The sequence below is a fragment of the Macaca fascicularis genome, chromosome 10, assembly GCF_037993035.2.
Source record: "Macaca fascicularis isolate 582-1 chromosome 10, T2T-MFA8v1.1".
Classification (NCBI taxonomy): domain Eukaryota; kingdom Metazoa; phylum Chordata; class Mammalia; order Primates; family Cercopithecidae; genus Macaca; species Macaca fascicularis.
Window position 1 is genome coordinate 9,883,247 of NC_088384.1, and position 23,084 is coordinate 9,906,330.

The 23,084-nt window shown below is 46.6% G+C and overlaps 1 protein-coding gene and 1 pseudogene across 1 annotated transcript in view; one reads left to right on the forward strand and one right to left on the reverse strand.

The window, feature by feature from the left end:
- MEI1 (meiotic double-stranded break formation protein 1) overlaps positions 1–23,084 on the reverse strand; it is a 103,881-nt gene that overhangs the window by 67,532 nt on the left and 13,265 nt on the right. Inside the window, exons 4-11 of the mRNA XM_074003663.1 lie at positions 20,400–20,473; positions 17,974–18,079; positions 15,600–15,803; positions 10,073–10,203; positions 3,663–3,777; positions 2,805–2,921; positions 1,128–1,227; positions 869–1,003 (exon numbers count right to left, since the gene is read on the reverse strand). Coding sequence (XP_073859764.1) covers positions 869–1,003; positions 1,128–1,227; positions 2,805–2,921; positions 3,663–3,777; positions 10,073–10,203; positions 15,600–15,803; positions 17,974–18,079; positions 20,400–20,473 — 982 coding nt within the window. The remainder of the gene's footprint in view (positions 1–868; positions 1,004–1,127; positions 1,228–2,804; positions 2,922–3,662; positions 3,778–10,072; positions 10,204–15,599; positions 15,804–17,973; positions 18,080–20,399; positions 20,474–23,084) is intronic.
- On the forward strand, positions 12,016–12,109 carry LOC123567374 (U6atac minor spliceosomal RNA; annotated as a pseudogene).

Sequence of the window (23,084 nt, forward strand, 5' to 3'; positions counted from 1 at the left end):
CCGGGTTTCTTTTGTTTTTTTTTTTCTTTTTTCTTTTAAGACAAGGTCTCACTCTGTTACCCAGGCTGGAGTGCAGTGGTGTGATCTCAGCTCACCTCAACCTCTGCTTCCCAGGTTCAAGCAATCCTTCCACCTCAGGCTTAGAGTAGCTGGAACTATAGGTGTGCACCACCATGCCTGGCTAATTTTTGGATTTTTAGTAGAGACAGGTTCTGTCATGTTGCCCAGGCTGGTCTTGAACTCCTGGGCTCAGGTGATCCAACCCACCTTGGCCTCCCAAAGTGCTGGGATTACCGGTGTGAGCCACCATGCCCAGTGTGTACTGTATTGTTTAGGGAATAATAACAAGAAAAAAAGTCTATACACGTTCAGTACAGAGACAACCATCCATTCTTTAAAATTTTCAGCTGGGTGCGGTGACTCACGCCTGTAATCCCAGCACTTTGGGAGGTTGAGGCAGGTGAATCACCTGAGGTCACGCATTCGAGACCAGCCTGGCCACCATGGTGAAACCCCGTCTCTAACAATAATGCAAAAATTAGCCGGGCATGGTGGTGCACACCTGTAATCCCAGCTACTTGGGAAGCTGAGGCAGGAGAATCACTTGAACCCAGGAGGCACAGATTGTATTGAGCTGAGATCGCACCATTACACTCCAGCCTAGGCAACAAGAGCAAAACTCCATCTCCAAAAAAATAAAAAAATAAAAAAAAATCAATCCGTGGTTGGGTGATTCCATGGATGTGGAATCCACAATTATGAATAGTCAACTATATTAGGTATTATAAGTAATCATCAGCTGCCCTGGCCTCGACAGGCCCTTAGGTACATGCAGGGATGGAAAGTTTAGCCTGCCTGGGTCTCTCACCTCAGAAAAGCAGAAGTGGCCTTCACAGCCTCAGCAGCCACCTCCAGCACAGGGCTGCTAACTGCTTCTTGGAGGGCACGGCCAGCATCTCTGCACATGGCTGAGTTTGTGAACAGCTTGATCTCCTCTGGCTGCCTGAGAAATGGTAGATGAGAAATGAGTAGGTGAACTCTTATCACTGACCCCACCAGGAATGAAAGCCCACTTTTCCTTCTGCAGTCTGGCCCCTACAAGCCTCATGTTCTACCACTTTGCTCACCGGGTCAGGATTTCAGTGAAAAGCAACAGGCCCTGCTTGTGCAGCTCTGTGTTGTTCATCTCCAGGCTTCCCTGCAGGCTCCTCACCACTGCCTCGATCCCTACCACAGGATGACATGACAGAGGCCAGGGATCAGTGCTCTCTTGTTCCTTCACTGCCCACCCAGGAGAGGTTACAGGCTCCAGACAGCATGTATCAGTTGGAGGCCACTCGTGGAGGGACCCTGACAAGATTGAGCTAATGGGACCAGACTGTGAGATCTTTGAGGCTGGGCCCTCATCTGATTCATCTCCCCAACACCCAGAACAAGCCATAGCACAATCCCTGGCACTTGAGGTTTTCACTGAACACCTACTGACCAAGATGTATTTTCTCCACTTGGCATACTCCTGTTCCTCCTTGGAGAATCAGGTCAAAACCCCACTCCTCTAAAAAGCTTTCCCTGATCCACTTAGAGCTGTGACTCTCCCCTGTGACCCCACAGCTCCTGTGCTTCCCTCTAGCAGAGCTCTAATCAGCTCATAACGAAATTTCCCTTTGCATATCTCTCCCTTTTCTGAGGGCAAGGACCAATGTTATTTGTTATCTCTAAATTTCCAGGTTCCAGCCTGGTGCCTGGCTTATACTAGGAATATAAAATGAATGACTGAATGTGCCTACTCTAAAAATCTAGATGTGATATAATAAGTCCCAGACAGCAGGCTCACACCTGTAATCCCAGCACTTTGGGAGGCTGAGGCAGGCAGATCACCTGAGATCAGGAGTTCGAGACCAGTCTGGTCAACATGGTGAAACCCCATCTCTACTAAAAATACAAAAACATTAGCCAGGCATGGTGGCAGTCACCTCTAATTCCAGCTACTCGGTAGGCTGAGGCAAGATAATTGCTTGAACCCGGGAGGCAGAGGTTGCCGTGAGCCGAGATCGTGCCATTGCACTCCAGCCTGGGCAACAGAGCAGGACTCGGTCTCAAAAACAAAAAAAAGGTGCCCGACGTAGTGGCTCATGCCTGTAATCCCAGCACTTTGGGAGGCCAAGGTAAGTGGATCACAAGGTCAGGAGTTCAAGACCAGATTGGACAACATGGTAAAACCCCCATCTCTACTAAAGATACAAAAAATTTGCTGAGTGTGGTGGCACATGCCTGTAATCCCAGATACTCAGGAGGCTGAGGCAAGAGAATTGCTTGAACCTGGGAGGCGGAGGTGGCAGTGAGTCGAGATCACACCATTGCACTCCAGCCTGGGTGACAGGGTGAGACTCCATCTCAAAAAAAAAAAAAAAAGTCCCAGACAAGGAAGGATAGTTTCAAGAAACTTAGAAAGAATAAATTAGCAAAACTTAGAGACTACCTGGATGGTTAGAAATCTGGGGCATGGGAAATAACTAAATCTAAGGTTGAGTAACACTGTTTAGAGTTGTTGTTAACATGCAACAGGAATTCATTTAGTGGCTAAGAGAAGTGTCCTTCTCTTGCTGAAGCGTCTAAACATATACACTTCTGATAATCAGTGAACAGCAGAACATTTGGGTATCAATACTTGCATATGAAATCTGGTAATGAGTTTGGGCTGATGAAATGTCTAGACTCAGTGCTCCCCTCCAAGGTGGAGGCTTGCTGCTACCCAACTGTCTGTCTACCCAACTCAAAGCTAGTACAGGACCCTTACTACCAACCATACACCGTGTGGCACTTGGAAAAAAAGAGTGGCTCTTCTGCCAGGAGTGTCAAGCAGTTGTAGCTGGACCAGACGAGCATTTCACTGGAAGAAGAAAGATGCTCAAAGAGGAACTCTGACAAGGAAGAGGATGAGAAAACAATAAATGACAGTCATGTGATCACGATCCCTTAACTGATGCTAAGGCTTTGGATTTATTCAGCATCTTACTCTTGCTACTTCATCTGTTCACATATCCTCCCCATAAGTCATGATCATTAATCCACTAATAAATCTGGAAAGTGCCCTTGGTTATGGTTTACCTCTTCTTTTTAACAGATGGGGAAACTGAGTCCCAGAGAAGAGGCACTATTAGTGGCACAAGTAGGATTGGAACCTAAGTCTCCTAATTCTCAGAATGGGCAGTGGTGTGGATGAAGGGAAAAGAGTTTTTAAGAGTCAGAGGGGCTTGACTTTTTATCCCATCTCTGCCACTGACTAGGCCTGCCAATTATTTCATTTTCTGATCCTCAGTTTCCTTATCTATAAAATAGCGAAGATGAAGACCTAAATGTGGTAACATTTGCAATGTACCTCATAACAGTCCCTGCTCATAACAGTCCCTTGAAAAATACTGTTTCCTGTTGCCTACCTGGTTCACAGGTCTTTCCACCACCCCACATTAGGGTTTTATTCATAGGTGACCAAATAAATGACAAAAATCAGTAACAAATTGCTCAAGGTCATACAAGAAATCTGTAGCAATAGGATTCAGATGTTATGAGACATAGTTCATAGGGTCTGTCATACACAATTGAACCTGTCACCACCCCATCCTTCTAATATAGGGCGGAGAAGGTTAGAAGCATTCCCCTACCTGGGATGTCAGCATGGATGAAGGCCGGGGCATGCTTTGCTGGGGAGTGGACAAGCACCGCAGTTATACAGTGAGCACTGGCCACCTGCAGGGTTTCATCTCTAGAAAGGAGAAGCTGGAGAAACAGGCAGCGAAAAGTAACCCAGTCACACCACCAACAGGACCAGAAAAACTGGCCTAGGTGCCTCAGGGCAATAGCCTAATTCATTTCTGATCCTTCCTGTCCTACATGGCACCAGGCACAAGGATGGGGCTCAGGAGAGCCGTTACGGATTATGGGAAGGGGTCTCTGTGAACAGCAGCAGGTGAGAAAAATAACGAAAGAACACAATGTAAAATCCACCAGGGGCACTCAAAGAACACTGTAACTGTCATCAACAATGAGTGCTCAAGCCTTCATTAACAAAAGTACTTTCAAAGTCCTCATCTGGTTTATTTATTTATGAAACAGGTCTCACTCTGTTGCCCAGGCTGGAGTGCAGTGGCATGATCATGGCTCATGGCTCAATGTAACCTCTGCCTCCAAGGCTCCAGCGATCTTCTCATCTCAGCCTCCTGAGTAGCGGGGACTACAGGCACATGCTACCATGCCTGGTACCTTTTTTTTTTTTTTTTTTTTTGAGACAGAGTCTTGCTCTGTCGCCCAGGCTGGAGTGCAGTGGCATGATCTTGGCTCACTACAACCTCTGCCTCCCTGGGTTCAAGCGATTCTTCTGCTTCAGCCTCCCGAGTAGCTGGGACTACAGGCGTGCACCACCACACTCAGCTAATTTTTGTATTTGTAGTAGAAACAGGGTTTCACCACATTGGCCAGGCTGGTCTCAAACTCCTGACCTCATGATCCACTTGCCTTCGCCTCCCAAAGTGGTGGGATTACAGGCATGAGCCACTGCGCCTTACCTTGTTATTTTTTTTTTTGACACAGGGTCTCACTTTGTCACCCAGGCTGTAGTGCAGCCATATGAACACAACTCACTGCAGCCTCAACCTCCCCAGTGTAAGCAATCCTCCTGCCTCAGCCCCCCAAGTAGTTGGGACCACAGGCATGCACCCTGACCCTGGCTAATTTTTAATTTTAATTTTAATTTTTGTAGAGACAGAGTTTCACCATGTTGCCCAGACTGGTCTCAAATTCCTGAGCTTAAGCAATCCACCTGCCTTGGCCTCCCTGAGTACTAGGATTACAGGCATGAGCCACCATGCTCAGCTCCAGCTCATTTTAAAATTTTTTATAGAGACAAGGTCTCAGTATATGGCCCAGGCTGGACTTGAACTCCTGGGCTCAAGTGATCCTCCCACCTTGGCCTCCCTAAGTGCTGGGATTACAGGCATGAGCCACTGCGCCCAGCTCTCCCTCATCTGGCTTTGATGTTTACAACAATTCTGTGACATAACAAGGAAAGGTTCTACTATAAACCTCAATTTACTGAGTGCACAGAAAAGATTTAACACAGTAGGCCGGAGGCTATCCTTAGAAAACCCTATCAGCAAGGCTGACTCTTGGCTGGGTTTGGGAACTTGGATTTCAGGAGGGTTCCTACCAGAACTGAGAGAGTGGGCCGGGTGCGGTGGCTCAAGCCTGTAATCCCAGCACTTTGGGAGGCCGAGATTGGCGGATCACTAGGTCAGGACATCAAGACCATCCTGGCTAACACGGTGAAACGCCGTCTCTACTAAAAAATACAAAAAACTAGCTGGGCAAGGTGGCGGCGCCTGTAGTCCCAGCTACTCGGGAGGCTGAGGCAGGAGAATGGCGTAAACCCGGGAGGCAGAGCTTGCAGTGAGCTGAGATCCGGCCACTGCACTCCAGCCTGGGTGACAGAGCGAGACTCCGTCTCAAAAAAAAAAAAAAAAAAAAGAACTGAGAGAGTGGCTCATTGTGACTAAACTATTTGTACAATGAACAGTTGACCTTTGAACAACACAGGCTTGAACTGTGTGGTTCTACTTATATGCGGCCTTTTTTCAACTGAACGCTGATGGAAAATGCAGTATTCACTAGATGTGAAACTGGCATATGCAGAAAGCCAGCTTACTGCGGTTTGCCAGGGCTGACTGTAGGACATGAGCATATGTGGTCTGCGTATATGCTGGCAGTCCTGCAACCAATCTCCCGTGTATACAAGGGACAACTGTAGTTTATGCTGAACACCGGTTTTCCTTCTGGGAGTCTGGAATTTTGGTATATGCTCAGCAGAGGATACCTACATGAACAGCCAGTCCCCCATAAAAACCTGGGGTGCTAAGGCTCTGATGAGCTTCTTCAGTAGGTAAGGTTTCACATGTCACAGTTCATTCCTGGGGAAATTAAGAAGTGCATCCCATGTGACCCCACCGGGAGAGGACTCTGGAAGCTTGTGCTGGTTCCACCAGACTTTGCCCCATGAACCTTTCCTTTTGCTGATATTGCTTTCCTTACACTGCCGTAAATCATAGCTATGAGTATGACTAGATGTTGAGTCCTATGAGTCCTCCTAGCAAATCATCAAACCTGGAGGTAGTCTTGGGCACCTTTAGCAACGTTAAGTTACTTACTCTAGGCTACACAGCTGGTAAGTGGCAAAGCTAAGGTGCAAACTGAGGTCAGTCAAGTCCAAATCTAGGAGTCTTCCTAAAACTGTGATGCCTCCCCCATCAGAATTTTTAGATCAGGTATATTTGCAACTCCAAACATCTCAGTGAATTTCCATTGCACTCTGAATAATATGCAAACTCCTACTGGTCACCGTAGCTATTAGGGATGCCTCTAACATTTTCAGAAATCAAAAAAGCGTTAACTGCAACCACAGATTTTAAGTATCATAGTAGCTGATTTGGGGGGAGAATAGTGCCAAACAGAATATATATCACCAGAAGAATGGAGGGCATGCCTGGTTTTACAGCTTTTAAGAAAAAGGACCAAGTAGACATGAGCCTATTCATGTCTGGTAAAGAGACATCTGAGGACTGAAAGCTTAACCCCATCTCAGCCATATTGGACTTACAAGTGGACATATAAACAGACTCCCTGTTTGTCAGGAAAAGAAAAAAAAAAAGCCAGATTTTCTGATAGTATATAAAGGAGTTTAGAAAGTAATATTTATCTTGTTCCCTTTTATAAAATAAATGACATACTGTATTTTATTTTAAGATGCTAGTGATGTAAGGCGAGCCATTATTTTATGTACCACTAAGAAAGAAAAAGTGCTACCAATTAAACTATGATGCACCGTTGATGGTAAAATGTCTCCCAATTTCAGAGCAGTTAAAATGTGAAAAAAATGTATCTCAGAATCAAAGAAATATGATATGTATCCATTAAAACAATGATTCTTGGTTTAAAATATTCTTTTTTTGAAGTTTAATTGGTTAAATTTCATTACACTTCAATTTTGTGACTTGATAACACATTTTTAGGTTTCCCTGTTGTTGTTTATGTACCTATGTTTGAAAATGGCAACAGTAACTGCTTTTAAGTTAGTTATTACAGCTTAAAACTGCACTAAAACTTATGGAATACATGTATGATTCCTAAGTCAGAAAGCTGATCCTAGCTCATTATACTTGATGAGTGACATTTAAACTCTGAAATGGACTAAACTATTTTCTTTAGAAGTCAGTTCTTTTCTTTTCTTACTATAGTCTCAGGACAAACCTTTTCTTGCTATATTCTCCTGCCTCAGCCTCCCGAATAGCTGGGATTACAGGCACATGCCACCACGCCCAGCTAATTTTTGTATTTTTAGTAGAGACAGAGGTTCACCATGTTGGCCAGGCTGGTCTCATACTCCTGACCTCATGATCCACCCGTCTCGGCCTCCCAAAGTGCTGGGATTACAGGCATAAGCCACTGCACCCGGCCTCCCTTCTCACTTCTAACCAGAGCTCCTTCTCCTCTTCCTTGCTGCAGAAAGAGCCCCAGAGTTTGGGCAATGAACCCCTGCTATCACATGAGGGTTTGCAGCTCTGCGAGTCCCTGTGCTGAGCACTGGGGAAAGATGCCAGACTCAGGTTTTGCCCTGAAGGAGCTCCCAGCCAGTCAACCACAATACGGTATAAGGTAAGCACTGTGACAGTGGGTCACATTCTGCCTAAAGGAGCCAGGGTGACAGGGAGCCCTATAGGCTTGAAGGCTGACTCAGATTAGCAGATAAAGAGAGGAGAAAGGCCCTATAGACAGAGGAAGAGCAACTGCACAGGCACTGAGACAGGATTACCTAGCATATGCAGGACTACGGAAAGATTGCATGTGGCTGGAGCACACATGGGGTAGAAGAGACAGGAAAGTGAGGCTGAAGGAATGAGCAGGATCCAGATAAAGAGGGTTCTCAGTACCAAGCTCAGAAGCTGATCCCTAAAGCAACTGAGGTGACTTTGTTTCTATTGCTGTAAGTATTCTCCATTTTCAGGCAGCCCAGATGTGAAGGGGAAGTGTAGAGGTAAGAATTTACGGCTAGGCATGGGGGCTCATGCCTGTAATCCTAGCATTTTGGGAGGCCGAGGCAGGCAGATCACAAGGTCAGGAGTTAGAGACCAGCCTGGCCAGCATGGTGAAGCCCTGTCTCTTCTAAAAATGCAAAAAATTACCCGGGCATGGTGGCTTGGCGCCTGTAATCCCAACTACTCAGGAGGCTGAGGCAGGAGAATTGCTTGAGCCTGGGAGGCGGAGGTTGTAGTGAGCCAAGATCACACCACTGCACACCAGCCTGGGCCTGGGCGACAGAGCGAGACTCCATCTCAAAAAAAAAAAAGAAGAATTTACAACTGAGGCTGGGTGCAGTGGCTCATACCTGTAATCCCAGAATTTTGGAGGCCAAGGTGGGAGGATCACTTGAGCCCAGGAGTTGAGACCAGCCCAGACAACACAGAAAGATCCTGTCTCTACAAAAAATTAAAAATTAGCCACGCCTCACAGCAAACACCTGTAGTCTCAACTACTCAGGAAGCTGAGACAAGAGGATCGCTTGAGCCCAGGAGGCTGAGGCTGCAGTGAGCTGTGACTGTGCCACTACATTCCAGCCTGAGTGGATAGAGCAAGACCTCGACACTTAAAAAAAAAAAAAAGAATTTACAAATGAAAGGAAACCTACTTTCTTTTTTTTTTTTTTTTTTTGTTGTTGTTGTTGAGACGGAGTCAGGCTCTGCCGCCCAGGCTGGAGTGCAGTGGCCAGATCTCAGCTCACTGCAAGCTCTGCCTCCCGGGTTTACGCCATTCTCCTGCCTCAGCCTCCCAAGCAGCTGGGACTACAGGCGCCCGCCACCTCGCCCGGCTAGTTTTTTTGTATTTTTAGTAGAAACGAGGTTTCACCGTGTTAGCCAGGATGGTCTCGATCTCCTGACCTCGTGATCCGCCCGTCTCGGCCTCCCAAAGTGCTGGGATTACAGGCTTGAGCCACCGCGCCCAGCCAGGAAACCTACTTTCTATCACCCAGGGTGGAGTGTAGTGGCATGATCGTGGCTCACTGCAACCTCCGCCTCCTGGGTTCGAGCAATCCTCCCACCTCAGCCTCCTGAGTAGCTGGGATTACAAGTGCGCACCACCACGCCCTTTTTTTTTTTTTTTTTTGAGACGGAGTCTCGCTTTGTTACCAGGCTGGAGTGCAGTGGCGTGGTCTTGGCTTACTGCAACCTCCACCTCCCAGGTTCAAGGGATTCTCCTGCCTCAGTCTCCTGAGTAGCTGAAACTACAGGCGCATGCCACCATGCCCAGCTAATTTTTGTATTTTTAATAGAGACGGGGTTTCACTATGTGGGCCAGGATGGTCTCGATCTCTTGACCTTGTGATCCACCAGCCTTGGCCTCCCAAAGTGCTGGGATTACAGGCGTGAGCCACCACGCCCAAGTTTTTTGGTTTTTTTTTTTTGTTTTTTTTTTTTTTTTTTGAGACGGAGTCTCGCTCTGCCGCCCAGGCTGGAGTGCAGTGGCCAGATCTCGGCTCACTGCAAGCTCTGCCTCCCGGGTTCACGCCATTCTCCTGCCTCAGCCTCCTGAGTAGCTGGGACTACAGGCGCCCGCCACCTCGCCCGGCTAGTTTTTTGTATTTTTTAGTAGAGACGGGGTTTCACCGTGTCAGCCAGGATGGTCTTGATCTCCTGACCTCGTGATCCGCCCGTCTTGGCCTCCCAAAGTGCTGGGATTACAGGCTTGAGCCACCACGCCTGGCCGTTTTTTGTATTTTTTATAGAGACAGGGTTTTGCCATGTTGCCCAAGCTGGTCTTGCACTCCTGGGCTCAAGCAATCCACCGACCTAGGCCTCCCAAAGTGCTGGGACTACAGACATGAGCCACCACCCCCAGCCAGTATATTGTTTTGCGCAGTAAGAAAACACTTGGAAACCTGAGATAGGAGTGGTAGATGAAGATGAGGCACAAGAAGCACTTGGGTCCCCTTGTTATTGAACCTAGAGACCAAGAATCACAAGACAATTACCTTTTTGAGCACCAAAGGCAGTGAGGTATCTCCTGATGACCCTTCGATATTCTTAGCACTTTCTCCCAGTTCATCCTTGTTCATGATCATGGACACAAAGAGATCATACTTCAACAGCTGCCTCAGTAAACCTAGGAAACAAAGGGATTGGGAAGTAAGGAGAGAGGAACACAGGCACCAGAGTCCTCCCAAGATAGCCCTTCAGACATCCCAAGAGAAATTTCTTCATGCCTCCATAAATACGAAGAATGGTTAGAATCCTTAAGTACCAATTTGCTTTTTGCACCCAGCTCTCTTCCATACAGATCTAGTGAGAGCCCACTAAGTGCTAGGCCTAAGGGTCTAGGGATTCAAAAGTAAGCAAGATAAACATAGCCCGACTGCTCCACTCAACTAAAAGTTTCATGAGGGCAGGAATAATGTGAATTTTTTCACCATAACATCACCTGGCACAGTTCCTGACACATAGCAGGAACTCAAGAAATATTTTTTGACTAACAAAGGGAGCATACACTCCTGTAGGAGAAACAAGCACAAAAACAAGTCAGACAAGGCCAGGCATGGTGGCTCACACCTGTAATCCCAGCACTTTGGGAGGCCGAGGCGGGTGTATCACTTGAGGTCAGGAGTTCAAGACCAGCCTGGCCAACATGGTGAAACCCCCTTTCTAGTAAAAAAATACAAAAAGTAGCCTGGCATGGTGGCATGTGCCTGTAGTTCCAACTACTCAGGAGGCTGAGGCAGGAGAATCACTTGAACCCAGCAGGCACAGGTTGCAGTGAACTGAGATCGCATCACTGCACTCCATCCTGGATGACAGAGTGAAAGTCTGTTTCAAAAAAAAAAAAAAAAATTCAGACAAATGACCCTTATAATTGTGATAAATGATATAAATGAGAAGTACCCAAATACATGAAAATGTATATAAGGATTTTATATACATAAAATCCCCTAGTGTGGGGGATCAGTAAAGCCTTCCATCAGCAAGTACCATTTAAACTGAACCTGAAAGATAAGTAGGCAAAACTAGGTGAAGTAAGGAGAAGTATTCTAGGTATAGAGAACAACATTCCAGAAAGTGAAAGAAAGCCAGAATGGTTGGGGGTAAAAAAAAGTCCAGAAATTATGTTTGAGAAGTAGTCACAAAAGACCACATAAGCTATGTTAAGGATTCTGGTCCCTATGCTGGGATTCATGGTAAGTCACTAAAGTGTTCCAAATAATACATACTTTAACAAGTAAAGAAATGCTTGTCAGAATATTAAATATTAAAATTAAATAATGTGGAAAAAAGCCCAGAGGACCATGGGAAATCAAATGAAGCATCTAATCTAGCCTGGAGGCTCAGGGAAGGCTTCTGTAAGAAGGTATTTGAACCAAATCTTGAAGGATGAGAAGTTGGATGCGAGCCAACTTCTGGGCAGAGGAGTATATAAAGGCAGGAGAGCATGGTGTGTTTCTGGAGATGCATTTGGTTCAGTAAGGCTGAGTTAGGGTGGGGACAGATAGAGAAGTGAGAGATGAGGCTTGAGAGGTTAATAAGGATTAGACCATAAACAGTTTATGAGCATAGTGGGACCCCATCTCTACATACACACAAAAAAATTAAAATGCCTGGCAAGGTGGCGTGCCCCTGTAATACCAGCTACTTGGGAGATTAAGGTGGAAGGATCACTTGAGGCCAGGAGTTCGAGGCTGCAGTGAGCTATGAACATGCTACTGTACTTCAGCCTGGGCAACAGAACAAGGTCCCATCTTTAAAAATAATAAATTAAATAAAATAAGAACTTATGAGGATCTTGGGTTGTAAAGTAAGTGAATAAGATGATATAAGACAGAATATAAGACCCATAGTGCTTCAAGGGTCCAAAGGATGTGACTACACCCCTGGCTAAGGGGAGAGGGTGGGAAGGCAAGGCTCCAGAGAAGAGGTGGCCTTTAAAGTGTTGTCTGAAAGGAGAGAAAGTTAGCACTCCCCTTGACCAGGATAAATGAGGCCCTCGGGTCTGACAAACATGCATAGGGTGAATTTTTTTTATTATTTAAAAAAAAAAAAAAAAGAGGCTGGGCGCGGTGGCTCATGCCTGTAATCCCAATACTTTGGGAGGCCAAAGCAGGCGGATCACGAGGTCAAGAAATTGAGACCATCCTGGACAACATGGTGAAACCCCATTTCTACTAAAAATACAAAAATTAGCTGGGTATGGTGGCACACGCCTGTAGTCCCAGCTACTCGGGAGGCCGTGGCAGAAGAATCACTTGAATCTGGGAGGTGGAGGTTGCAGTGAGCTGAGATCATGCTACTGCATTCCAGCCTGGTGACAGAGCGAGACTCCATCTCAAAAAAAAAATTAAAGGCCGGGCGCGGTGGCTCAAGCCTGTAATCCCAGCACTTTGGGAGGCCGAGACGGGCGGATCACGAGGTCAGGAGATCGAGACCATCCTGGCTAACCCCGTGAAACCCCGTCTCTACTAAAAAACACAAAAAACTAGCCGGGCGAGGTGGTGGGCGCCTGCAGTCCCAGCTACTCGGGAGGCTGAGGCAGGAGAATGGCGTAAACCCGGGAGGCGGAGCTTGCAGTGAGCTGAGATCCGGCCACTGCACTCCAGCCTGGGCGACAGAGCGAGACTCTGTCTCAAAATAAATAAATAAATAAATAAATAAATAATAATAAAAAAGAGGTAGCATTTAAAAACAGAAATTCTGGCTGGGTGTGGTGGCTCATGCCTGTAATCCTAGCACTTGAGAAGTCCAAGGCACGTGGATCTCTTGAGCCCAGCAGTTCGAGACCAGCCTGGGCAATATAATGAGACCCAGACTTTACAAAATTTTTTTTTAATTAGCCAGGCATGGGCTGGGTGCGGTGGCTCACACCTGTAATCCCAGCACTTTGGGAGGCCGAGGCGGGCGAATCACAAGGTCAGGAGATGGAGACTGTTCTGGCTAACACGGTGAAACCCTGCCTCTTCTAAAAATACAAAAAATTAGCCGGGTGTGGTGGCAGGCGCCTGTAGTCCTAGCTACTCAGGGGGCTGAGGCAGGAGAATCGCTTGAACCTGGGAGGCAGAGGTTGCAGTGAGCCGAGATTGCACCATTGCACTCCAGCCTGGGCAACAGAGCAAGACTGTGTCTCAAAAAAAAAAAAAAAAAAAAAAAAAATGGGTGTGGTGGCTAATGTGCCACCGGTAGCTAATGGTGGCTCCCAGCTCAGTGGCTAAGGCAGTGGCTCCCAGCACTTTGGGAGGCCGAGGCGGGCATATCCTGGGGAGGCCGAGGCGGGTGGATCATGAGTTCAGTAGATCAAGACCATCCTAGCTAACATGATGAAACCCCGTCTTTACTAAAAATACAAAAAAAAAAAAAAGAGCCAGGTGTGGTGGCAGACACCTGTAGTCCCAGTTACTCTGGAGACTGAGGCAGGAGAATGGCGTGAACCCGGGAGGTGGAGCTTGCAGTGAGCTGAGATTATGCCACTGCATTCCAGCCTGGGTGACAGAGCTGGAGTCAAAAAAAAAAAAATTAGCCAGGCATGGTAGTGCAGGTTTGTGGTTCCAGCTACTCGGTAGGCTGAGGTGGGAAGATCATTTAAGCCCTGGAGGTCAAGGATGCAGTGAGCTGTGATCCTACCACTGCACTCCAGCCTGGGTGACAGAACAAGACCCCGTCTCAAAATAAATAAGTAAATAAAAATTTAAAAAAATAAAAGTGGGAATTACCAGTATTACCAGTTGAGATTTCCCTCTACTATGGTCAGGTGAGCTGTAGGACTGCCCAGGGCCTCACCTTACGGCCTGTACTTGCACCCTTTTGTTCTATATGCACTAACTCCAATACTGCCCTGCTGCAAGTTACCGCAGATACAGGCTGCTTCATACCTTGTGCTCTGGTCCATGCTCCTGCCTTTCTCCTTTCCCCACAATTTAGGACTCAGTCCAGGCATCCTTTTCTTTAGGAAGCTTCTCCTGTCCCCTGCTCCCATCCTCTTCTGTGCACCTCCAAGACAGCACTCATCACACTAGACTCTAGTTGTCCATGTGTGTCTTCTACACTGGCCTTTGAGCTCCCCCAAGATAAAGCTTGAATTTGATCAACTCTGTGACCTCAGAGCCCAGCACAAGGCCTGGTATAGAATGAATGCTCACTATGTATGGCTAGATTATTCATAACAGCTCCTGATCCAAATTTTGAAAAGAAGCTGTTGTCACGCATAGACTGTGCATTTCTCTACAGCTTTTACCTGAGAACAGGCCCTCACCCAGGCACCAATCACAGTGCCCATCTGTTCTGTCCAAAATAAGAAATCTGCCTGCTCAGAACAGTTGAGAGACCTTATGTATTTATGCAAAAAAATAGGAGAGGATGCTAAAAGTATATGTTGGGGCTTCTAAAGAGCCTCAGGTAACAAGCAGGGAAACCTAGTGCCATGGTTTGAATATGTTCCCCAAAGTTCATGTGTTGGAAACTTAATCCCCAATGCAGCCATATTGGGAGCTGGGGCCTATGGATGGTGTTTGGGTCATGAGTTTGGGGTTTGGGTTTGGACCCTCATGAATGAATTAATGCCATCACCATGGGAGTGGGTTTGTTATCATGAGAGTGGGCTCCTCATAAAAGGACAAGTTCAGGCCAGGCGCAGCGGCTTGCGCCTATAATCCCAGCACTTGGGGAAGGCGAGGTGGGCAGATCACCTGAGGTCAGGAGTTCGAGACCAGCCTGGCCAACATGGTAAAACCCCATTTCCACTAAAAATACAAAAATTGGCCGGATGTGGTGGTGGGCACCTGTAATCCTAGCTACTCAGGAGGCTGAGGCAGAAGAATCACTTGAACCCGGGAGGCAGAGGTTGCAGTGAGCTGAGAACGCACCACTGGACTCAAGCTGGACAACAGAGCAAGGCTCTGTCTCAAAAAAAAAAAAAAAAAAGAAAAAAGAAAAAAAGGGACAAGTTCAGTCCCCTCTAGCTTTTTCTCTTGCCCTCTCTTTGCCCTTCCACCATGGGATGACAGAGCAAGAGGGGATTTACCAAATGCCAGCCTCTTGATCTTGGACTTCCTAGGCTCCAGAACTGCAAACCAATAAATTTTTGAACCAATAAGTTTTTCATTATAAATTACCTAGTCTGTAGTATCCTGTTATAGCAGCATAAAATGCACTAAGACACATGGGCTTTACCCTGGAGGCCAGAGGGAACCATGGAAGAATTTCTGACTTAAGAAAGTGACAGGATGTGAGCTGTACAATGTAAAGATTAACTTGCCAGCAAACACAGGATGCACCAGGGCAGACAAAGGCAGAAAAAATTGCTGTCCCACTTTCCTTCCTATTTTCCTCCAAAGGCAACATTCTTAAGATATCATACTAACTCTAGGCATCTTTCACACAGTGTGCCTCTTATCTCTCAAACCTTGTGGCTTCTACCTTTTGCAAAACATCTAACTTCCCCACTACTAGAGAACCCAATATCTCAAGTCTTCTAGCAAAATGTCAAAAACGTATTCTCCCTTTTTCTCCAGCCTCATGTCTTACCCAAGCAGTTAATCTGCAGCTCCTTTGTCTGGGCACCATCCAGGATGGAAAGGAAGAGGGGAAAAAGCTTCTCCCGGAAGTGTCCTGAAAGCATCTCAGCTGCCACGGGTGAGGAGTATAGCTTCCCATAAAGGTAACAGACAGAAGCTTGTATGCCCTCACTGGGGTATACTAAGCCTCTCAACAGATGCTCCATCAGGTTTCCTGTTCAGAAAACAACCAAGGAGCCAGGGGAAATTTCACAATGTCAACTGCTATATGAAACTCCAATCTATTATTCCTAATGGGGTAGTAATGGTAAGTCCCTATAATCCCCCACAATAAATGCTTTCTGCATACTTAATGTAAAGGGAAAACCAACTGGGCACAGTGGCTCACACCTGTAATCCCAGCACTTGGGAAGGCCAAGGCGGTAGGATCACCTGAGTTCAGGAGTTCGAAACCAGCCTGGCCAACAAGGCAAGACCCTGCATCTACTAAAAATACAAAAATTAGCCGGGCATGCTGGCAGGCGCCTGTAACCCCAGCTACTTGGGAAGCTGAGGCAGGAGAATCACTGGAACCCACGAGGCAGAGGTGGCAGTGAGCTGAGATCACACCACCGCACTCCAGCCTGGGCAACAGAGCGAGACTCCATTTCAAAAAAAAAAAAAGAAACAAAGCCAGGTGCAGTGGCTTATTCCTGTAATCTCAGCACTTTGGGAGGCCAAGGTGGGAGGATCACTTCAGGCCAGCAGTTTGAGACCAACCTGCTCTACCTAGTGAGACCTGGTCTCTAAAAAATAATAATAATTAGGCTGGGCACAGTGCCTCATGGCTGTAACCCCACCACTTTGGGAGGCCGAGGTGGGCAGATCACTTGAAGTCAGGAGTTTGAGACCAGTCTGGCCAACACGGCGAAACCCCACTTCTACTAAAAATACAAAAATTAACCTGGCATGGTGGTAGACACCTATAATCCCAGCTACTCGGGAGGCTGAAGCAGGAAAATCACTTGAACCTGGGAGGCAGAGGTTACAGCGAGCCAAGATCATGCCACTGCACTCTACCCTGGGGAACAGACTCTGTCTTAAAAAATAATAATTATTATTATTATTAATTTTTTAAACAAGGGGAAACCAACTTAAAGAGGTTATTTACCCTTTGGTAAATCCTCTGTGAGGTATTTATTTGCATTTCACTGATAGAAAAAAGTGCTTCTATATTCCAGAATTCCTCCTTCCATCCAAAACGAAGGTTCATAGTAGGTACTTAATTAATGTGTGTTAAAGAATGAACAGAGCCAGGCGTGGTGGCTCACACCTATAATCCCAGCACTCTGGAAGGCTGAGGCAGGCGAATCACGAGGTCAGGAGATCGAGACCATCCTGGCTAACATGGTGAAACCCCGTCTCTACTAAAAATACAAAAAATTAGCCAGGCGTGGTGGCAGGCACCCGTAGTCCCTGCTACTCAGGAGGCTGAGGCAGAAGAATGGCGTGAACCCGGGAGGTGGAGCTTGCAGTGAGCCGAGATCACACCACTGCACTCCAGCCTGGGCGACAGAGCAAGACTCGTCTCAGAAAAAAAAAGAATGAAATCCCAGTACTTTGGGAGGCCGAGACGGGCGGATCACGAGGTCAGGAGATCGAGAGACGATCCCGGCTAACATGGTGAAACCCCGTCTCTACTAAAAAATACAAAAAAATAGCCGGGCGAGGTGGCGGGCGCCTGTAGTCCCAGCTACTCGGGAGGCTGAGGCAGGAGAATGGCGTAAACCCGGGAGGCGGAGCTTGCAGTGAGCTGAGATCCGGCCACTGCACTCCAGCCTGGGTGACAGAGCAAGACTCCGTCTCAAAAAAAAAAAAGAAAAAAAGAAATGAATGGAAGGCCGGGTGCGGTGGCTCATGCCTGTAATCCCAGCACTTTGGGAGGTTGTGGCTGGTGGATCACCTGAGGTCGGGAGATCGAGACCAGCCTGATCAACATGGAGAAACCCTGTCTGTACTGAAAATACAAAATTAGCCCGGCATGGTGGCACATGCCTGTAATCCCAGCTACTCGGGAGGCTGAGACAGGAGAATCGCTTGAACCCAGGAGGTAGAGGTTGCAGAGAGTCGAGATTACGCCATTGCACTCCAGCCTGGGCAACAAAAGAGAGACTCCGTCTCAAAAAAAAAAAAAAAGAATGAATGGAAATAGTCCAAGAATAGAGTCAAGAAAATGACCTTTTTCAAATTGACCAACATACAGTACATTTTGCAGATGGGGAAACTGAAGACTAGAGCAGGAAAGTAATGACTTCCCAGGTGTACAGAGTAAATGGGGTACCCAGATGGCAGTATAATAAAAGCAGGTAAAAGGGTAGTGGCAGCTCCTCCCACAGGTCACTCACCGTGCTCCATTACAAGCTCATCTGCCAGAGCAGGAATGGCATCCACCAACTTGCCAAGAAGGGTCAGGGTGGCCAGGCTACCTCGCATGGAGGGCATGTTACACAGCTACAGAAAGTGAATATGCCCCATTCTGTCAATTAGGATCAGGACAGATCTTCCACCAAAACTCATCTTGCCCTACCCACACCAATGCCTGTATTGCATGTGTCTCTCACCACAGTCAGCAATCAGCTTTTTTAGCTTAGTGTCCAACTTCCCCATTGGACTGAGAACTCCTGGAGGAAAGGGACTGAGTCCTCTCAGAGTCCTCAGTACCTAGCTCAGTGCATGTTTGTTAAACTGAATTAACATTTGCATAGTTTGCCCCCATAGAACCAGAAGTTGGAGGACAAAAGTTTGAAATGTCATAAAGACAGAACACTGACTCAATGTGAAAAAAAAATTATTGTTATTATAGTTATTATAGCTAGTATTACTAAACATTCTCTGTATACCAGGCACTATGCTTCATGCTTTACAGGGAGAGTCAATAATCCATATTTTACCTTTCCTTTTTTTTTTTGAGACGGAGTCTCGCTGTGTCTCCCAGGCTGGAGTGCAGTGGTGCGATCTCGGCTCACTGCAAGCTCCGCCTCCTGAGTTCATGCCATTCTCCCACCTCAGCCTCCAAGTAGCTGGGACTACAGGCGCCCACCACCTCGCCTGGCTAGTTATTTTTTTCTTTTGTATTTTTAGTAGAGACGGGGTTTCACCATGTTAGCCAGGATGGTCTCATGACCTCGTGATCCACCTGCCTCGGCCTCCCAAAGTGCTAGGATTACAGGCTTGAGCCACCACGCCCGGCCATATATTTTACCTTTTCTATTGACTAGCTAGTCATACCACTTTTAGTAATATTCTTAACTCTGGTGGGAAATAATAATAGTAACAGCTTTATAGGGTTGTTGATAGGGCTGAATCAGATATTACATATAAACCACCTAATACAATGCCTAGCCTATAGAAAGTGCTCAATAAATGTTAAGTGGCATCATCTCATCATAATGATAAGCACTGATATATATAATTATAAATTCAATTTGATATATTAATCACATGTAAAATAATTATGATATAATTGAAATATAATTTATAATGAAATGTTGCTCTTGATGGTGGTAACAAGATAAACATTTGTCTTCGTTCTGCAAATTAAATAAAAAGTTATTCTGGGCCGGGCGCAGTGGCTCAAGCCTGTAATCCCAGCACTTTGGGAGGCCGAGGCGGGCGGATCACGAAGTCAGGAGATGGAGACCATCCTGGCTAACCCGGTGAAACCCCGTCTCTACTAAAAAATACAAAAAATTAGCCGGGCGAGGTGGTGGGCGCCTGTAATCCCAGTTACTCGGGAGGCTGAGGCAGGAGAATGGCGTGAACCCAGGGAGGCAGAGCTTGCAGTGAGCTGAGATCCGGCCACTGAACTCCAGTCTGGGCGACAGAGCAAGACTCCATCTCAAAAAAAAAAAAAAAAAGTTATTCTGATATTATTCCTCAGTCTTAAATACAACACAAAAGCTGCTCTTTAATTGATTTTTTTTTTTTTTTTTTTTGAGATGGAGTCTTGCTTTGTCACCCAGGCTGCTGTGCAGTGGTGTGATCTCAGCTCACTGCAAACTCTAGCTCCTGGGTTCAATCAATTCCCCTGCCTCAGCCTCCCCAGTAACTTGGATTACAGGCATGCACCACCATGCCCAGCTAATTTTTTTTTTTTTTTGTATTTTTAGTAGAGATGGGGTTTCACCATATTGGCCAGGCTGATCGCGAACTCCTGACCTCAAGTGATCCACCCACCTCAGCCTCCCAAAGTGCTGGGATTATAGGCGTAAGCCATCACACCTGGCTAACTGATTTCTTTGACTACACTGAAGAAAGCAGATTAAATATACCATATCCACTCAATGCTTACCTCAGATAGAAGCAAACGCCTTCAGTACAAAGTAAGCTGATAGAAGCAAACGCCTTCAGTACAAAGTAAGCTGATAGAACCAAACACCTTCAGTACTATGTATACAATTTAAAATAAAATAAAACCACCAAACCGAGACATAGAGAACATATTTCCTTGATAAAATCATCAAGGAAATCTGTATTATAATCAGGAAGTCACAGAAAATGGACCATGGGATGATTATGCCAGAAAGATGGCACTTCACTGCATGGAGGTAACATTTGGGAGACTGAAAGGGGAAAGAAGAAAGCTGTAAAGAACACTAGAGCAGGATCAGTGGACCCAGGCCTTAGCTCTGACTCTGTCACCAACTCGGTGACCTCAGGAAAGTTCCTTTTCCTCCCTGGACTTCAAGCTCTCATTTGTTCAAGGAAGGGTTGACCCAGCTCTGACATCTGAGGATTCTGAGACCTCAAGAACCCATAGCTATTTACCGACCTCTTTGTGGCACTCATCCAGCAGGCAACGGGTGGTCTGCTCCAGCTTCAGCTGCGTTGTGAGCTGAATAATGACTGAACAGACACAATAGTATTACTAATCAGGAGGCACCCCCAACCCAGACTCCACCTTCCGTGGCCCTTCTACTCAGTCAGTGCAGGTAGTAATTTGCATGGGCTAATTGGAATTATTCTTTTCTATTTCTTCCATTTAATTACGTGTGCACAGGCTGGGCACGGTGGCTCACACCTGTAATCCCAGCACTTTGGGAGGCTGAGGCAGCCGCATCACCTGAGATCAGGAGTTCGAGACCAGCCTGACCAACATGGAGAAATCCTGTCTCTACTAGAAATACGAAATTAGCCGGGCATGGAGGCGCATGCCTGTAATCCCAGCTACTCAGGAGGCTGAGGCAGGAGAATTGCTTGAATCCGGGAGGTGGAGGTTGCAGTGGGCTGAGATTGTGCCATTGCACTCCAGCATGGGCAACAAGAGAAAACTCCGTCTCAAAAAAAAAAAAAACTGTGTGCACATCCAAACTAAAGGAGTTCTGGTTTCTTTGTTTTTTTCTTTTGATTTTGTTTTTGTTTTGTTTAGAGACAGGGTCATCGGGCTAAAGTGCAGTGGTGTGATCATAGCTCACTGCAGCCTTCAACTCTTGGGCTCAAGCAATCCTCCCACTCAGCCTCTTGAGTAGCTGGGACTACAGGTACATGCCACCATGCCTGGCTAAGTTTTTCATTTTTTTTTTAAGAGACAGAGTCTTGCTATGCTTTCCAGGGTAATCTCACATGCTTGGGCTTCAGCAATCCTCCTGCCTGTCTCCCAACGTGCTGGGATTATAGGTGTGAGTCACCATGCCTGGCCTTCTTCGTTTTGTATCAGTGGTTCTCAACTCAGGCTGCACATTAGACTCACCTAGGAAGCTTTAAAAAAATACTAATGCCCGACCGGGCACGGTGGTTCACACCTGTAATCCCAGCACTTTGAAAGGCCGAGATGGGAGGATCACGAGGTCAGGAGATCGAGACCATCCTGGCTAACATGATGAAACCCCATCTCTACTAAAAATACAAAAAAATTAGCCAGGTATGGTGGCGGGCGCCTGTAGTCCCAGCTACTCGGGAGGCTGAGGCAGGAGAATGATGTAACCCGGCAGGCGGAGCTTGTAGTGAGCCGAGATCGCGCCACTGCACTCCAGCTTGGATGACACAGCAAGACTCCGTCTCAAAAAAAAAAAAAACTAATGCCCAAGTCCCACCCCAGGCCAACTGAATGTCTAAGGGAGCCCAATATATTGTTTAATGTGAATATATATATATATATTGCTCCACATATATTTCTATTTAAATATACTTAAATATATTTAAATATGTTTTATACTTTAAAATAGTTTTCTAAATATAAAATTCTAGTGTATTTCTAAAGTTCTCCAGGTAAGTCTATTGTGAAGCCAGGTTTGAAAACTGCTTTTTTTTTTTTTTTTTTTTTTGAGACGGAGTCTCGCTCTGTCGCCCAAGCTGGAGTGCAGCAGTGGCCGGATCTCAGCTCACTGCAAGCTCCGCCTCCCGGGTTTACGCCATTCTCCAGCCTCAGCCTCCCGAGTAGCTGGGACTACAGGTGCCCGCCACCTCGCCTGGCTAGTTTTTTTGTTTTTTGTTTTTGAGATGGAGTCTTGCTCTGTCTCCCAGGCTGGAGTGCAGTGGCGCGATCTTGGCTCACTGCAAGCTCCGCCCCCGGGTTCACGTCATTCTCCTGCCTCAGCCTCCCGAGTAGCTGGGACTACAGGCATCCGCCACCACGCCCAGCTAATTTTTTGTATTTTTTTTTTCAGTAGAGATGGGGTTTCACCGTGTTAGCCAGGATGATCTCGATATCCTGGCCTCGTGATTTGCCCGCCTTGGCGTCCCAAAGTGCTCAGATTACAGGCGTGTTTTTTGTTTTTTGGTGTTTTTTTTTTGAGACGGAGTCTCGCTCTGTTGCCCAGGCTGGGGTGCAGTGGCCGGATCTCGGCTCACTGCAAGCTCCGCCTCCCGAGTTTACGCCATTCTCCTGCCTCGGCCTCCCGAGTAGCTGGGACTACAGGCACCTGCCACCATGCCCGGCTAATTTTTTGTACTTTTAGTAGAGACGGGGTTTCATCATGTTGGCCAGGCTGGTCTCCAACTCCTAACCTCAGGTGATCCACCTGCCTCGGCCTCCTAAAGTGCAGGGATTATAGGTGTGAGCCACTGCACCTGACTGAAAACCACTATTTTATATTATCTCTACTTTTTCCTTCCTCAGTTTGCTCCTTTACATATACTAAAAAAAAGAATTATAGGCAAGTTCCTGTGCCAATTATTACAACATTATCTCTCAGCTCCAAACCCACCCTTCTCTACACTCATTTGTGGTACTTCTGCTGGTGGCTTTGAGGAGAGATTCTGTAGGGTTGGAAAAGCTGCAAACTAAATTCAGCAACTGCTGTGGGAAGGTTCTGTCACTGCAGGGTCAAGAAGCATTCTAGGCTAACAGGACAGAAACAAGAAGCAGGCAGAAAGCAAACAGGAACCATGAGGAAGGAGCAAGTCCTTCTTGCCTGACGCTTAGTCTTCCTCTAGTGCTCTCCAACTGGGTGAAGTTTCTGAGGTCTGATGATGGTTCTGCAAGCTACACTAGTACCAACGAGAAGTGGATGGCTGT